Genomic DNA, 16654 nt, shown 5'->3' with positions numbered 1-16654 from the left:
CTATTTTCGCAAGCTATATATTGTTTACTGCAAATCAAAACAATGCAGAATAGCGCGAAAGAAAGAGCAATAGAGCTTAATGAAGAAGATCAGACACAGGAAAGAACTGGAGTAGGGTCCAGGATAAAAGGATATTTTGTCTCCTTCAAGAGAACAGCCGCAAAGATAAACCACAAAATAGCTAATGCAGTGGAGAATAAAATTGTTCAAGCAGTAGAGGCGCTAATTTCACTGGGTGCTGATGATCGTGATGAGAGCGGATCTATTAGACAATACAGAGAGGCAAGAGTCCATGCAATGGAAGAAGCTCAGTCAAAAGAGCAAAAAGCCGAGCAGAGTAAAAATGCCTCAGCAGGTGAGACCAAAACAAATGATCAGTATGATCAAAAAAATGAACAAAATAAAGAAGTATCTAAAGAAGACTCTGAAGACTGCTCTGATAGCGATGGAGTAATGGAAGCAATGCTGGCGGTAGAAGCAGAACTGCAGAAAAGAGCAGCTAGTCAAAAACCCGCTCCTAAAAAATCAGACCTTGGTTTACCGCTCTTCAGTATCGACTCAAGGGATGCGAAAGAAGAAACTGAAGAAGCTCTGAAAGCCAGTAGAATTCTCCAAGAAAGAGTGATAAATGACGCTCTAGCATACATCGCCATAATTTTCAACATAGTCAAGCAGACCATTGATATGAAAAGTGTGGTCTATGCGCCCATACTGATTCTCTTCCACATGAAGAGAAGTGCGTACAAATATCCTGAGGGGATGGCAAGGGCTGAGCATGACTTCCATCTTGGAAAAAAAAATGCAGAAAATGAAATTGATGGAGCCATGAGCGATGATGAGATAAAAAGCATAGCAGCCACAGGACTAGAGCCCACATTCAACATGGACTACTGGATGGCTGCCGATAGCAGGCTGAACAAAGCATACAAGTCACTATTTGCCACTGTAATAGGATCGATCTTCGAAAAAAACAAAAAACACACAAAAACAAGAAAAAGCATGTTGTTCTATGGCGAAGTACTGAAGTATGTGAGAAATACAGTATCGTGTATCCTATCAGAGCTGGATGAGACCATGGCTAGTAACCCACACGAGAACAGAAAATACTTTGAAGGGTTCATGCAGCGCATGCTAAGCGAACATAAGGCAGAAAAAGCAGCCAGAGAAAAAAAGAATAACTCTAAAACTCGTTCTACTCATTTGATTAGCGGTGCTGTTGATACTGCTGTTGAATCTAATGCAGAGAATGCCTCTAGGGAAATGGTCACTGACGAATCTGCTGCTCCCATTGAGTCTATACCCGAAGATAAAAATGAGGTTGTAGTTGAACCTGAAGTGATCATTGCGCCTAAAGCTGACCGTATTTCTTTTGAAGTTGAAGCCACACCTGTTGCGATTACTCCCTCTAAAGATGAGTCTGGAGTTAGTCCTAGGGATGGATATATTGTTTCAGCTGATTCTGAGACTATCACTAAACCTCAGCCCGCTGCCAGCAGACACAATAATGCTGAAACGTTCATGGGTCCTTCGCCGATGGTATATGTTGCTCTTGAAGAGGTTATAGCTGAGCTGAGAGAAAGTCCTCTCTACCAGAAACAAAAAATAGTGTACAAAAACCAGGGAGCAGAGCCAGTCAAAGGCCTGCCAGAAAACAGAACAATAAACACGGCATTAATAGCCACTCTGCAGCACCAGCAAAATCTTGTACTCAAAGTGAACTCGTATACATATAGAAAGCCGGACCAGCACCAGCAGTAGAATAGACGCCCTAAATTCCTCAGAATAAACATCTTACCTGCATAATTCACCTCTAAACTCTCTTCATTCCGTCCACAGAACACCAACATTGTATAACATCCTTTGCACAAACTGTTTAGTCTGTGGTACTCATTTAGCTCTTTTTCATTTTTATTTTAGACACTCTAGCATGAATTATACTCCAATTTATCATTTACACCGCATTATTATTCAATTACTCAAATGCAATATTCTGTACTAGCAATTTGTCATCTACCGCTAACAACTATATTTTGGCCATAAATATTATCATACGGCACAAATCATCGATAATCATTGATAATCATCGATGCACATAGAAGATGTACTGGTAAACTTGGCTCATAGTGAACAGGTGATAAATAATGGACAGGTAGTGTGTATACAGAAAGAAGCATCTATTTACACTCCAGTAATAAACTAAATTCTACTGCTCTTGTGCAAATATTCCATCTATCTATTCTTCTATCCATGGCCTTGATGGTTAAGCATTGAGCACTGCTTTGAAGCAGAATTAGGCACTGTTGTATCTTATAGCAAACTGCAGATTCGACTTGTGCTGTAATAGATGCAGGTGCTCTTTTGGGCTCACAAAGAAATTTCATCTTATTTTCGAATATCATAATATTCTACTTTACTTTGGACTAGTATTTATAGATAAGAAATATTCATTCTCTATGATATTCCTGCTTATTCTGCTGTGCACTGTCATTCTCGTGATCATTACAGCTGTTTTTAGCAGCAGCAGCTTATTTCTATGCCCTAGCTACTCTGTTATCTACTACACCATTATTATTGTGCTCTCCGTCATATTTTGCATTGTTTTCACACTTGTTCTGTCGCACTTTACCAACTACCGTGCTTCTATGCTTATTTAGCTGCCATATATTTTTCCATCTTCTTCATTGGTCAAATGCTCTTCTCTTCCATTTATCCATGCAGCTTGCAGAAAATAGTAAATATTTTTGTTAGGAGTAGGACAAAAGCAAACAGCTAATAAAATGAGGGTTTGCAAAAGTTTTAAACAGTCCAATTAAAATATTTTATTTCTTGTACCATAAATACAAATTGATATTTTAATTATTGCAAAGCAGATGGGGGATCAGAATGCAATCGAAAAAATTAATATAGTAGATATAAGCTTAGAAAAGAAAGATATAACCAGAGAGCAGCACGATCTTATAAAAGCATACTGGAAAGAAAAAACAGATAAAATAGCATATGAGCTGCTCAGTAGTATGAAGACGGATATAGTCTATAGAGTAGACGAAGAAGTAATGAAGGCTCTGAAGTACAGCGACAAGAATAGCTTAGTTGCAATGGCTAAAAAGAAGATTTCGCAGGTTCTAAGCGCAGAAAACAATGAGGTAAAAGAGACAGTGGTCAATGTCCTCGGTAGATATACAGGAGAAAGAACGCTAAAAAGAGAGGAAATTAAAGAGTGTATGCAGAAAATACAGGAAGAAATACAGCCAAATCTAAAAGAAATAGAAAAAAGGATTAATATTGCATTGTACGAAGGACAGCCAGGACTACTGAAACACAAAAAAGAGTACAACGATCTTCTTGCTGAAGTTATGCAAATAGCATCAGGATCGTACGGAACAAACTCTTTAGAATACGAATTTTATATACCAGGCCTTTTCAAAGAGTCTATACTCGAGATAAGCCCAGTATTTTCCAAAGAAACAGTAGTGCAGCCAAGAACACAGAATGCACAAGATGTACAGGACATACAGGATCGAGAGAGCGCACAAACTGTGCCTAACACTGATTATTTTACAGACTTGAAAAGTAGAATAAAGGAAGAAGACTTTGTTGACTTCTTTATCAAGATGGACGAGGTTTACAGAATATTTAACAATGCTTCAATCGGCCGCACAAGACTGGGAAAGATCAGAAAAGAGCTGAAAAATGTACTGTATAGGATCGCCAAATCGCTAGATATGGAAATAACACCGCACGAAATAAACTGTAAGATAGATCCACTGACCAACTACCGATACTCAGACATAATCTCCACAAATTATATGCTGAACTATGCCATTCTCAAGATAAAAACAGTGTACCGCGGGATAAAGGCAAAAAAGGAAAAGTTCTTAACAGAAGAAACATATTTCTATGCAAGAGCGTTTGTGACAATACTGTGTATAATTACTGTCATCTGCATATGGCACGTAATAATATCAAAACTATTGCAGATGTTGACAAACATCAATGTATAAACCGCATTGCAAACTAAACAGCTCAGCGCTTGAGAACACAAATAATCTCTGCACTTCTGTTTTGCACTCTTTCCAAGAACTAAAAACAAGCATTTGTTTTATGAGGCACAAAGTACTATTATTCATTCATTAAATGTGAGCTCTTTATACAATCTGCTGTTGAACATCGTAGTGATTCGCTATGTAGCCATCAATATGATTGTGTAGCAATCTACTAATGTCAAAGTGATCAGCAGAACATTTGGCTGTGAAAGAAACATGAGTTAGAAATCTTTAAGAATTTACTATGGCTCAATAAATATTTGACTTGCGGCTAAGACTCTTATTTTAAATTAAAATTATTTATATTCAATATGTTATTGAAATAGTAATTAGATGCAAGCATAGCTGTCTGCTGGCAACTGAAAGAAATTGTGATATTTGATTTTTTATTTTGCTTTAGACTAATCAAATTTAAAGAGAATTTGATCGAATATGCTGGAGACAGCCTTTATTACACCCACTCGTTCTGTTTTGTTTGAAGACTCTTGAACTGCATTAGAGCGTCCTCTGCGCTTATTCTTGTCTCAGGGTCGAAAGAAAGCATTTTCTCAATAATATCGAGACAGTCCAGGAGATCGTGTCTTGACGCCTTCTCCATTAGATAGGACAGTGTCCTGTGTTTCAGCACATATCTAATCCTCGCCAGGCACGCTTCAGCACTTTCTCCTCCAAAGAGGATCTGATGCGTAACCATCTCAAACAGCACGCACCCTGCAGACCACACGTCTATTTTCAGATCGTATTCCTTCCCCAGGTGTATCTCAGGCGCGCGGTAGTACCTTGAACAGATGTAGATCACATTGTTCTCTGCGTTTACTATCATTTTTGCGCTGCCAAGATCGCAAATCTTCAGTATTTTTTCTTTTTCATCTATCAAAATATTTGATGGCTTTATGTCTCTGTGCGCTATTCCCTTCGAGTGCAGATACGACAGGCCATCCAGCAGCTGCACAGCATACGCAATGTAGTCATCTCTTCCCACATACTCTCTATTTTTAATAAAAGTGTACACATCTGTTTTCACATACTCCATAATAATGTTTAAATACACGCCTTCTTCTGTTCTTGTCCCGTAGAAGTACCAGAACATCTTTACAATCGACGGGTGCGAAATGTTCTTCAGTATTTCCAGCTCTCTGTTCATGTAGCTCTTCTTCTCAAAGACTCTTTTCAGCGCATATCCAGAGACTCCCCCGAGAATAATGAGAAACACAAGGCCAAAAGTCCCTGAGCCTATCTTTCTTCCCTCCACGTACTCCATCTCCACTTCCTCCCCTGTCACTGCACAGACCATCCTCTCCTTCAAGTATCTGCTGTTTTTTTCTGGCGTTCTATCAAGCACGTATTCGTGTTCCATTTAGATATAAATAATTGGTAAACATTCCCCTGTTTATTTTTTAAAATGAAGATCCCCTTGCAATGCAAAAAGAGGAAACGTGGGAAACAGTCCAGATAAAAACCTTTGTAAATTGGATAAATTCGAAATTGGAAAAGGGAGAAATGCGGTACAAAGAAGAAAAAACCCCTGCAGGCTTCTCATTCGCAAAGGTATCCGACCTCAGGAAAGACCTGCAGGACGGGCTCATTCTGCACTCTCTTCTGTACTCCCTCACAGGATCTGTGCTGAGGTTCAATAAGCGGCCTGTCCTTGTGGTGCATAAGCGAGAAAACATTGGAAGAATAATCGAATACCTCAAAGAGAGCAAAGTGGAGATGGTGAACATTGGAGCAGCAGATATCCAGGAGGGAAGCATCAAGCTGACACTTGCCCTAATTTGGAGATTCATCATGGCATTTTCTCTCCGGGAAATAAGAGAAGATGGCGAGAACATCAAAGAGAAAATACTGCGGTGGTGCCAGCGCAAGGTGCAGAAGTACGGGGTGACAGTGAGCGACTTTGCAGGAAGCTGGAAAGATGGGCGAGCTATTTCTGCGTTGGTGCACTCCGATGTTGGCGGATTTGTCTTTGATGATGGAGAGAGCGAGCACATGGCAACGAGAGCAATTGCCCTGGCGTACGAATATCTGCAAGTGCCTCCCTTGATCGGAGCTGAAGATCTCGTCACGGGTGTGTGCGATGAAAAGTCTTTGCTGACGTATTTGATAGAGTACTATGCAGCCTCGATAAAAAATAACGGAAAAATAAAGAGGAAATTGGCAGAGCAGGCAGCCATCCATGCAGAACAGGCAGTGGCTCATTCAAAAGAGGAAATTGATAAAGTATTTGCGCTTCTATCTAGGGAAATACCAGATCTCCAGAAGAAAAAAAAAGAGCTGGACATGGCGTACAACAAAGTAAAAATAATGGAGGAGAACGCAGTGCGGTCCACGGTCTCGCATATTATACAGATAGATATACTCCACAGAATGCGAAACCCATACACACCTTCATCGATTGTTCTTCCCGAGTCTTTTAAGCACCTTCCTGTGGTGGGGGTGTTTGATGCCCTCTGTTTCATCGACACTCTTGCGGGCTGGAGAGTAAAAGAAGGCGAAAAAAAGGAAACGCCGGAAGAGGAAGAGTTTGTGCGCATATTTGCCGAGCTGCTGGAGGTCTCTGCGTTTGTTACTTTCTCAGGAGCCCACGAGTTTCTGAAGGGAGTGTGCACTCGAATTGAAGAGTTTCTAATCTCAAGCCAGAAAAAAACGAAGACAAATGATGGTAAAAACACCGGCACAGATGAAAGCAGCAATGAGCTCTCTTTCGCAGCAAGGGAAACCAAGAGAGTTATGCAGCAGAGACTTGCATGGGCTCTTCACGAGGTGAAAGATGGAATAAGACGGTTCAACGAATACTTCACAGACGACCTGAAAAGAGAGAAGGCATCTCTTTCTGTGGCGCTCTCTTCCGAGATGGAGGCATCGTCTTTCCCGTGCCCCCATAAGGCAGAGTGGTCTCTGCTGGGCGGGCGCGACATGTATTTGCGCATTGTATCAGACGGGTGCCTATCTGCAGGCGCCAGAGAGTTTATTACGCCCATAACCCCGGACTGGGAGAAATAATAAAACCTGTCGTTATTTTCATTTTTATTCATCTTTTCATTTACTCCTTGTTTTCTTTTATTTATGGTTTATTGTGCGTGGTATTTAGAGAACAGAGATATGTGCAGATCCATTCAACACAGCATTGCTGAAATAGAAGACGAGAACGAAATGTACATTGAATCAGTGCAGGAGGCTGTCTTTGACATAGTCACAGGCCCCACTGTGGTAAACAGTTTGGAAGTGTCAGTAAAAATAGACGGGGATGGAAAAACATCCGCAGAAAGTAGCAGCACATCTTCTACACCTCCTGGAAATGATGCTGATCTGGCTTTTTCCTCTTTTCCTGATATAAGATCTAAAGACATGGAGAGAGAAGAGTTCATATTCAAGCTGCCTACGGGAATATACCATGCAGTGTTCATACAAGAGATGAAAAAAGAAGAAAGCAGGGGGTGCATACAAAAGAGCATAATAGTGCGCAGTAATAAGTATGTATACGCCCTGCCAAGTGTGCTCTCTGCACATTTAAAGAGCTCAGATGAGTATTCGGCAGACAATGTGCTGTCTCTTTTGGCGAGTAGATCGGTTGAGATACCAAGAAAAAATGATGAGATACGAAAAATATTGCTAGGACAAATTCCAGAGAGCATCCAGGCTCTGATGGAGAAAAACAAAAACACAATCCTGGAGAACCTGCTGCGATGCAGATCCTTTCTGATTGTGGGGGAGAGGCCAAGCGAAGTATCTGCTGTTGTGTGCTATCTCTCTGTATTCTGCGGGGTGGTATACGGCGGAGATGTGCTTCCGTACAGATCATCGTTTGTCCAAGGAGCACTCAAAGATAGAATTCTGATGGGCGTGACAAATGAGCACACACACAGAATGAAGGGCTTTGACAATGTACTTAATTTAAAAGAGGGGAAGTATTCGTACAGAGAAAAAGAGTGCGTTGACGACTTAGAAAATCTTTTTAGGAATATGGAAGAATACTTTGTGCAGAATCCTGCAGGTTTTAGAGTAGAACAGTGGCTGTGCAGAATGACAGATGCGGGAGCCAGCATGCGCGCCAGAAGGACATTCAGAGAATTCTTCAATAGCCCAAGCTTTCCTGCATGGCTGCACTCTCGTGGCTACAAAATAGAAGAAAAGGATGGCTAAATACTCCATGAGCATAAAAGCGAAGCAGCTAAAGGATAGAAAAAGCAGTAAACAGTGCATAGCACTCAGTAACACAAAAAGATCATTCGAGCTGTATAAAAAACTGTTGCAAAGTTAGAAATAGTTCACAACTCGAGAATAGCTTAGCATAGTATAGTATTAAGTAGAGTAAAACTTATACTATAGAGAATAAACAAGATCTATACTCAATTAATGGCCAATTAGTAACCAATAGATGAACTACTACTAGTGTATGAAGTGAACAGGATTTAGAAGATTTGATGTATCTTTGATATTTCATCTCTTCTGTAGTAAGTGTATAAATTGCGATGTGGCTTGTAAATTCAATGAATACACCATGGTATAACTGAAGTGTAAACTACAATCTACACTTCTGCTAATAAACGAATGGAAATGTACGAAGAAACAAAAAAAGAGCATATTTGGATACAAACTGCAGAGAAAATACAGAGGACAAACAACAAGAACCGTATAGCAGCCTAAAAGCCATGAATTTTATTTTATCCAATTAATTTAGAGAACCAGCTGATCTTTGCAGATTACACAACAGTAAATCATGTTTGGGTTACCATCAGTCTATTCGTGATACTTCAACTTGGTACGTAAAAAGTGTCTTCTCTTTGCATTGTAGTGCTGTTTGTTTCCTGGTATAACTCTTTTCCATGCAGGCACTGGCTTGTTCACTCTGTTTGCTTTTATTAATCTTCTTTTCAAAAGTGCTCCTTTGTTGGCTGTCATCTCTGGGGCTATAAAAATTTAAAAAAATTTCAACTCCACTTCAAGACAAAAATAAATAATAAATTCAGTATGGGAGAAGAAAGAAGCAATTTAGCACGCACAGATAAATGTATAGAAAATAGGCATACTTACACTCTATAGACATTTCTATCTACAAACAATGGCTCATTGCATTCTAATATTTTATTTTATTTAGCCAACTGTCTGCTGTTTATCTCCTCCATGACCATCAAACACACTTAGCAAGCTATCACCGAATTATACGCTGTGGAAGCAATCATAGCTGCAGCAGACACAAATGGATGCAGAGATAGTTCACTAAATATCTGTTGTATTCCTCTGTCTTATTTTTTGTTCTTGTTTTTCTGCTTGGCTACATATGCCGGGTGTGTTACGTCCACTGTGAAGTCTGGATTGTTATTCCCTTTTGCGAATCTGTCGTCTTCTCCAAGTATCACAACTTCGCTGCTCTCCTCTTCCTGCGAGTCATTGCTTACTTCCATGCGAATGTCCTCATCGTCAACTGCTTTATCTGCTGTTTTCGCCTCTTTCTTCTCCTTTGTGTTCTTCTTTGCTGGCTTATTCTCTGGCTCTGTCTCTTCTGTCTCTGGCATCATTATCTTCTTGTAGTATGCCTGTTTTTCTTCGTCATCTGATGCGTCTATAAGGTCATTTGCTACGTCCATGTCAAAATCTTTATCGAATAGATCTCTCAGGTATCTGTCTCTTACGGGGTCTTCATCCCATTTGAGCTGCGGCTTTGTGCTGTATAGCGGATTGATGGGAATTTTTCTTATGTTTTTTGACATTTCTGTGGTTTCCTCAACGACTTCGTCGTTTATTGGAGCGTCGGCTGGAATAAATCGGGCGTCAATGTAGTTGTGTGTGTCTTCTATCTCCAGGCCGTCTATTGCTGCGTACAGCTCCTTTGCCTTCTCTTCCGTGTCTACTTCTATGACTGCGTAGAAGTATTTCATTTTCTTTTTCAGATACTCTCTGATGTCTGAGTCGGTTGTTCCCAAGTCCTCATCTAGTTTTAGGACAGCAGGGCCTTCTTTCTCTTCTTTTTCCAGCTCTCTTTTTCCCAGCTTTGTCTTGTAGATCGTTACTTTTTTTATGTTCTCTGCTGATAAAAAGACTTTGATCACTCTATAGATCTCGTTCGCGCCTATGGACTCCCAGTCTATGTTTAGCACGGCAAGTCGCGTAGACACGTCCCCTCTGGGCACGCTTGTGCTGTTCATCAAGTCTTGCGGCTTGATTTGCATCTTTTTCTCTTGAATTGGGCTTTCCTTTTCTGTTTTCTGTTTTTTGTTCTTTTTTCTCTTCTCTTTTGGCAAAGCCTTTGGCTGCTCTTTTTGCTTTTTCTTATTTTCTGTGGAAGAGTGGGGCTGTGCGTCTATTTTCATCTTGAAAAATTTTACGAAAATGGCTTCTATAAGAAAAATAAAACACCGCATAGACGCATATAAAAGTACAATATCCCTCCTCAAGAACAAAATCAAGAAGCTGGAAACTCTTCTGGACGAAGATAGGTCAAAAACACAGGAAAGTATGGAGGAAGGGGAGATAAGGGACATAGCAAAAGAGAGGAGGAAAAGAAAGATAGACGAGTCCAACTGCGAGGCAATACTCAGCGGCATCGACAGCAAAGCAAGAAAAAGCATGCCCGAGCTTCTAAAAGAAATATTCGACTCTTTCAACCTTTTGGAGCCTGCAGACATTCGCAGGGTTTTCTCCGCGCTTCTTCCCTATTTAGATAACTCTCTGAAGTACGTTATTCTGCACGATACAATTCTGTTCACGAGAGATTTGGATAAGTATGCCCTTGTATATAAAACATTGTATCCCGATACTTTTGAAAAAGATAGCAGCGAAGTGTGCGATGTCTTTGAAACCGTCTACTACTACAGCATATCGGAAGAGTCACTCGATGAGCTAAAGAACAGATGCATAAAAATACTTCAAAAATATTCGTCAAGAAGAGTGATAGACGGAGAAACTATCCTGCAAGAGTCATTTGATGCAGCCACATCGATACGCCTCTACTCGAAGGTGATAGACTGGGACTGGACATACAATGAGTTTATTCGGGACATACTGTACCCGGAGCTCAAGAAAAGCGATAGACCGTTTTCGGTCTTTGTTCTTTCTTTTATCTACGCCGAATGGAACAAGTCCTTGTCTTCGCACAAGAGTCTGGAATACCTGATCCAGCTGCTGGACAAAATAGCAGGAATAGGAACAGGAGAGAACATTATAAAGTCGATGCACTCGCTGGACTCGCAGCTGGCAAGCGCTCTTATGCTCAGACAGTTTAGGCCCGGAGCATCCATAAAATGGCACAAAAAAAGAGTTGAAGAAGCAACGCCCAGTGAAAAAGAAGTTATCGAGAAAGCGTGGAAGATATCCTTTTTTTAAATGGCGAGCATTCGGTGTTCATCAGCAAAAGACTGAAAAATAAAAAGAATAAAGACACTAAATGTATCGTATTGCCTAAATAAGTAAGAGATAAAGATAGCCGTTTGAGGAGAAAATAAAACTGTGCAGTGCTGCTGTGCACAAGCATTCGTTAGCCCAGCCGTCCTGAGGGTGCAGTTGAAATATTAAAAAGCCACATGAATAATTTAAATTTTTTAAAGTCTCATAATGTTTAATAAAGAAACAATTGAATCGTTGCCATCCGAAGCCAAGAAAGAGCTGTCTATGCTCGCAGAAAAGTGCAAAAAAGGAGAAATATCGGCAGGCGAGTACAAGAAGTTCTGCACCGATATTATCATGGAGCACAGAGAAGACGAAGAAGAAGCAGAGCAGATGCACGAAGTAAGAAGGGGGCGGCCTTCTGTCAAAGACGATCAGAAGCCAGAGTACATGAGCGACATCATCCACTACGCTGGAGTGAACTTGAAGGAAGAAGCCCTGCACATTGCAAAGGAGGCAGAGGACTATTTGCCGCTGGAAGATTCAAAGAACAAAGTGCACGACTACAAAAACACAGTGGACTCTTTGTTTGATGTGCGAATATACGGTTATTTTTTGGAAAAAATAAGCAAGCTGAGAGACATAGGAATAAGCGATGACGCTTCCCAGCTGATCTTCCAGGCTGCAAAGAGAAAAATATTTGGCTTATTGGAGAAAATGATCCAGCAGAGCAAAATAAGAATGGACATATCGAGAAACGACTTCCTGATACGGATAGAAAACGACAGAAGGCGGCAGATGTGGTTTTTAGAGCAGGAGGAAAAGCTAGAGATGGACAAGTACAGACAAAAGAAAGAAGGCGACGAAGCAGAAGGAAAGAAAAAGTGGAGAAAAGCCCTGCAGGACAGAGAAGACCTGATCATAAAGAAAAGGCTGAGCAACAATGTGGCGCTGGCCGCGCTTGGAAGCCAGCCAAAGAGCTGGATGTCGGCAGGCGCGCAGAGCACAGACGACGGATCAGCGCCGTACCTCACTCTGTTCCAGGGCGCAGAGGACAGAGCACAGAAGAGCAGTGCCCGCGTGATCATCAAGGACGATTTATTGAATGTGTTGGCTAGAGACAAAAGATACAATAAGTCGATATTCACTATAAAACACACTTATCTGTAAGATCAAATAAAATAAATATTATTACTAATGATCACTCATATTGTTTAACTCTATGAACTACCTCTAGAAGGTCACTGCACAGCTTTTATTCTCTATCTCATCTTCTCTGCAAACGAGTTATTTTTAATTTTCTATTGTGTATGTGTTTAAGTTTCTGCTTGAATGAAGTTGCAAATATTCCATTTCTAAACCAATTTTATTTCTAGAGCAATATAAAATTTTCTTACAAACCTTCCACAAAACAATAGGGTTCTGCATTTTTATAAAGAGTGTAAAATATTTTGCAGTACACTTTTTATTAAATGGCACTGACGGAGTATTTTATAGATCCCCTGAACACAACATACTTTGATACAACAGTTCAACCTGAACCCATAGTTGCAGAGCCACCTTGCATCCTTGTCATCAAAAGGAAGAGCAAGGCTATTCAGAGAATAGTGCAAATGTTCTTAAGAGCAGTGAAAGAGGTGTGTAGATGGGCAAATATGCTGCCAATTAGTGCTGGCTTTGTGATTTTGGTGGGCATCATTGTTTTTGTGTTCTACATAAGGGCATACAGAAGAGAGAAGCAGTCTCTCCGTCTTAAAATAGCCCCAGAGGCATCTTTTAATGTCGCAGGCATAGTCAATAAACAGTCTTGTTTTTCTTTTCGAAAGAGACTGCAAAGAGTCATAACTCCCAAGGCCAACAATAGCTCTGTGGATGAAATAGAATATTAAAAGAGACAGGAGCCAGTGGGTTTGTCTTGTTGTATTTACTCTCATTACTTCTACAACTTATACTAGTCTTGCTATAAGTAGAAAATATCTTAGATCTGTTCGCAATCCTATTTTCACTGCTAGAAAAAGAAAATATGCTCCAGCAACTGAAGGTGAAGAGTCTCTCCTGCATAAATAAATTATATATACATAGCCCAACTATCTTATACACTAGCTCTTAGGAGAGTAAAAATAAAATAATAATGGATTCAAGCAGAGTACTGAAAGAAGTGCATAAATAGAAGTAGACCCTTCCATAAAAGGAAATGCACTGATAAGGAAAAGTACAAAATAACAGTATTGCCTCTACCAGCTAGTTTTACCAGAGCCATTCAATAGTCTGCCATTAGAGTAAAGTAAACATTGGATAATTCTCGGATTATATTTAAAAAAGAGCAACAAGAACTACAGCAATACCAATTTATTCAACTGTTACAGACTTAGCTAAGTTTCTTGGCTGGTCTACATTTATTCCTAGGCTCGCTGCGGTGTAGTAAGCCAGTATCTGCAGCACAACCACATTTACAATTCCCTGCACGCAATCTGACACCTCTGGCACGATGATCTTCAGAGCATTCCCAAGCTGTTTGGCTGTGCGCTCTGTGCATATCGTGATGGGCTTACCTCCTCTGGAAATAACTTGTTCGTACGAGTTCTGGGACTTCCCGTCTGATGGATCGGTTAGAATCATAATAATTCTCTTGTTCCCATCAACCAGCGCGAGGGGCCCGTGCTTTAGCTCCCCTGCTGCTATTCCTTCGCTGTGGATGTATGTTATCTCTTTGATCTTCAGGGCGCCCTCCAGACACGTAGCCAATTGGTACCCACGGCCCAGCAAAAGAATGCTGTGCTCTGGCTTTAAAAGCTCTTCAGCTATTTTTTTGAGTCCTTCCTCGTCCTTCAGCACAGACTCGATCGATGTTGAAAGATTCTTCAGATCCTTGATGATCTCTTTCCTTCTCTCCAGGGTGTCTGTGTTCCACTGGCCTATCTGCAGGGCCAACAGAGTCAGCGCCACTGACTGGCTGGTGTATGCCTTGGTGCTCGCCACTCCTATCTCTGGCCCTGCGTTTATGTGGATACCGCAGTCTGTTTCTCTGGAAATGGTGCTTCCTACCACGTTAGTAATTCCCACACTCAGCGCGCCTCTTTCCTTGATGTACCGCAGAGAGATGAGCGAGTCAGCAGTTTCTCCGCTCTGACTAACAAATATGCAGCAGTCAGACCTCGAAATAGGAGGCATGCGATCGTTAAAGTCGCTTGCTATCTCGATGGACGAAGGGATTCCTGTGAGCTCTTCAAATAGTCCTCGCATCTGCAGAGAGGCATAGGAGCTAGTGCCGCATGCTATGAAAATAAAACGAGAAGCCTTCCGCAGGGTGTCGATCCACTCGCTCATTCCCCCCAGCTTCACAGTTGACTCTTCGAAGTTCACGCGCCCTCTCATTGTATTTACCACTGAGTCTTTCTGTTCGTGTATCTCTTTGATCATAAAATGCGGGTAATTCCCCTTCATTATATCGCACAGAGTTCCTGTCACTTCCTCTAGCGGCCTAAATGACTGGCCTCCTGGGGCTATTTTGGTTATTTCCAGGCCCTTGGCTGTGGCATGTGCTATGTCTCCATTCTCCAAAGTAAGAATTGTCTTTGTGTGCTCAACAATGGCAGCCGAGTCAGAGCTAAAGAACACTTCGAGCGAGTTGCTTGTGCTGTCGCTGCTATTCCCATTTTCCAGCACAAAAACCCTGCTCACTGATCTTGACAGCTCTCCTGCATTTGAGCTGGGCCTAGGCGTGCCCACAGGAGTATTTATGGAGATAGATGGCTCTTTGCAGGGAACCACGTCGATAGAGTCCTGCTGGACTATCGATGAGCCGCGCACACCTATGAGCAAAGGGCTCCCCCTACGAGCTGCAACAACTTCGTTGGGGAAGTACTTGCTTACCACCAGGAATGCGAATGCTCCGTCTAGATGGTGCACAGCTTCATTCACCAGCTCTCCAAATGACATGGAGATGCCTCTTGCCATGCACTTTTTGTAGATGAATAGAAGAAGCTGTGCGATGCTTTCTGTGTCTGTTTCTGTTTTGAAGGTTTGCCCGTGTCCCTGGAGAATTTCTTTTAAGGTTTTGTAGTTGTTTATTATTCCGTTGTGCACTACGAAAAACTCGTTGTCCTGCGAAGGAATTGGGTGGCAGTTGGTTTCAGAAGGCTCGCCGTGGGTTGCCCATCTTGTGTGCGATATTCCCACGTTGGAGGGCGAGCTTTTTTCTTCGATGCTTTTTCCTGCCTGGTTTATATGGTCCACCAGTGACTGAACTTTTCCTAGTTTTTTAAAAGATAAATACTCTTTGTCTACTTGAATGGCCACTCCGGCTGAGTCGTATCCTCTGTACTCCAGCCTCTTGAGCCCTGCTGTTAGCATTTGAAGAATTTCCTTTTTTTTTGCCGGCTTGCTGTAGCTGCAGTATCCAAATATTCCACACATACAAAATAGAAAAACATCGTATATTTATATTTTTGTAATATTTTTATCAGAGCTTTTATTGGTCTACTATCTGCTGTTTTATTGGTGTGTTTGTTTGTTTTAGAATTTAGTGGTTGATTTTCACTTGTGCATTGCGCCTGGAGATTCCACTGCGGTTTTGTCTTGGAAGTGACCGAATGAGATTGATCTGTGTGCAGCAGAAAGGCTGATTCTTCTGTGCTAAGAACCTTCTTTTGTTTGATTTTCAGCCATCGCACTAGTTTAGACAGGAATACAGCCCAAGAAAGGGGGAGTGAAACCTTATCTTTCTACTCTGCCAAAAATGCCAACTTCGAACAGAAAAAGTTTTTATGTGTTGGCAGAAGTGCCACTTGGCAATTACCATCAGGTCTTACTATTATGTGGCTCTTTTGCTAGATGGTCATTATATGGCATTAAAGGCTGGTCTATGATTGAGCTTATTGCAGTGCAGAGACTCGCTCCGTTTTTATTTCCATTTAGATACCTGAACTCTTTTAGCTTCTAGAGCTTACTAGTACAAGACTCTTTCTATCCATTAGGCTTAATTCTGAGAATAAAAAATTAAAAGCCCCTGCCGAAAAGAGAAATAAGTAAATATAAAAGTGAAAATATTTTAATTTTTATGATCCTAAGAGTTCTAAAAAAGGTAATAGTAGCAGGAGTCGTTGCTCTAAGCTATTTACAGAACGCTAGCTGTGAACTAAACCAATATGAGGTAAAGGAGATAAAAAGCTACTGGAACAACAGAATATCCTACTTCGACAAAGAGATTGATCTACGTCAATGTTTCTTTAGTAGGATTAAAATTCTTAGCCCTAATACAGAAGCACTAAATTCAGATATTTCGTGTG

General features: G+C 41.0%; 11 protein-coding genes across 11 annotated transcripts; 7 read left to right on the top strand and 4 right to left on the bottom strand.

Moving 5' to 3' along the window:
- Nucleotides 1–42: 42 nt before the first annotated feature.
- Nucleotides 43–1758, top strand: NEMIN01_2060 (uncharacterized protein; the record flags this gene model as incomplete). Its single annotated transcript, XM_051478002.1, has 1 exon — nt 43–1758. One exon carries the CDS (start codon nt 43–45, stop codon nt 1756–1758), a length of 1716 nt encoding a protein of 571 aa, XP_051333962.1.
- Nucleotides 1759–2870: 1112 nt separating this feature from the next.
- On the top strand, nt 2871–4001 carry NEMIN01_2059 (uncharacterized protein; the record flags this gene model as incomplete). The annotated part of the gene is made up of 1 exon (XM_051478001.1): nt 2871–4001. One exon carries the CDS (start codon nt 2871–2873, stop codon nt 3999–4001), a length of 1131 nt encoding a protein of 376 aa, XP_051333961.1.
- Nucleotides 4002–4494: 493 nt separating this feature from the next.
- NEMIN01_2058 (glycogen synthase kinase 3 beta) lies at nt 4495–5400 on the bottom strand (the record flags this gene model as incomplete). Its single annotated transcript, XM_051478000.1, has 1 exon — nt 4495–5400. The coding sequence occupies one exon, from the start codon at nt 5398–5400 to the stop codon at nt 4495–4497; it is 906 nt and encodes a 301-aa protein (XP_051333960.1).
- Nucleotides 5401–5462: 62 nt separating this feature from the next.
- NEMIN01_2057 (uncharacterized protein) lies at nt 5463–7046 on the top strand (the record flags this gene model as incomplete). The annotated part of the gene is made up of 1 exon (XM_051477999.1): nt 5463–7046. One exon carries the CDS (start codon nt 5463–5465, stop codon nt 7044–7046), a length of 1584 nt encoding a protein of 527 aa, XP_051333959.1.
- Nucleotides 7047–7109: 63 nt separating this feature from the next.
- NEMIN01_2056 (uncharacterized protein) lies at nt 7110–8186 on the top strand (the record flags this gene model as incomplete). The annotated part of the gene is made up of 1 exon (XM_051477998.1): nt 7110–8186. One exon carries the CDS (start codon nt 7110–7112, stop codon nt 8184–8186), a length of 1077 nt encoding a protein of 358 aa, XP_051333958.1.
- A 597-nt stretch (nt 8187–8783) lies between these two features.
- NEMIN01_2047 (large subunit ribosomal protein L39e) lies at nt 8784–8945 on the bottom strand (the record flags this gene model as incomplete). Its single annotated transcript, XM_051477989.1, has 1 exon — nt 8784–8945. The coding sequence occupies one exon, from the start codon at nt 8943–8945 to the stop codon at nt 8784–8786; it is 162 nt and encodes a 53-aa protein (XP_051333949.1).
- Nucleotides 8946–9289: 344 nt separating this feature from the next.
- Nucleotides 9290–10354, bottom strand: NEMIN01_2055 (uncharacterized protein; the record flags this gene model as incomplete). The annotated part of the gene is made up of 1 exon (XM_051477997.1): nt 9290–10354. The coding sequence occupies one exon, from the start codon at nt 10352–10354 to the stop codon at nt 9290–9292; it is 1065 nt and encodes a 354-aa protein (XP_051333957.1).
- Nucleotides 10355–10373: 19 nt separating this feature from the next.
- On the top strand, nt 10374–11366 carry NEMIN01_2054 (uncharacterized protein; the record flags this gene model as incomplete). The annotated part of the gene is made up of 1 exon (XM_051477996.1): nt 10374–11366. One exon carries the CDS (start codon nt 10374–10376, stop codon nt 11364–11366), a length of 993 nt encoding a protein of 330 aa, XP_051333956.1.
- A 228-nt stretch (nt 11367–11594) lies between these two features.
- NEMIN01_2053 (uncharacterized protein) lies at nt 11595–12536 on the top strand (the record flags this gene model as incomplete). The annotated part of the gene is made up of 1 exon (XM_051477995.1): nt 11595–12536. One exon carries the CDS (start codon nt 11595–11597, stop codon nt 12534–12536), a length of 942 nt encoding a protein of 313 aa, XP_051333955.1.
- A 302-nt stretch (nt 12537–12838) lies between these two features.
- NEMIN01_2052 (uncharacterized protein) lies at nt 12839–13255 on the top strand (the record flags this gene model as incomplete). Its single annotated transcript, XM_051477994.1, has 1 exon — nt 12839–13255. The coding sequence occupies one exon, from the start codon at nt 12839–12841 to the stop codon at nt 13253–13255; it is 417 nt and encodes a 138-aa protein (XP_051333954.1).
- A 460-nt stretch (nt 13256–13715) lies between these two features.
- NEMIN01_2051 (glutamine---fructose-6-phosphate transaminase (isomerizing)) lies at nt 13716–15782 on the bottom strand (the record flags this gene model as incomplete). Its single annotated transcript, XM_051477993.1, has 1 exon — nt 13716–15782. The coding sequence occupies one exon, from the start codon at nt 15780–15782 to the stop codon at nt 13716–13718; it is 2067 nt and encodes a 688-aa protein (XP_051333953.1).
- Nucleotides 15783–16654: the final 872 nt, after the last annotated feature.

Source organism: Nematocida minor (assembly GCF_024244105.1).
Source record: "Nematocida minor strain JUm1510 chromosome Unknown 7913, whole genome shotgun sequence".
Lineage (NCBI taxonomy): Eukaryota > Fungi > Microsporidia > Nematocida > Nematocida minor.
This window is presented reverse-complemented; position numbering and strand designations above follow the sequence as displayed.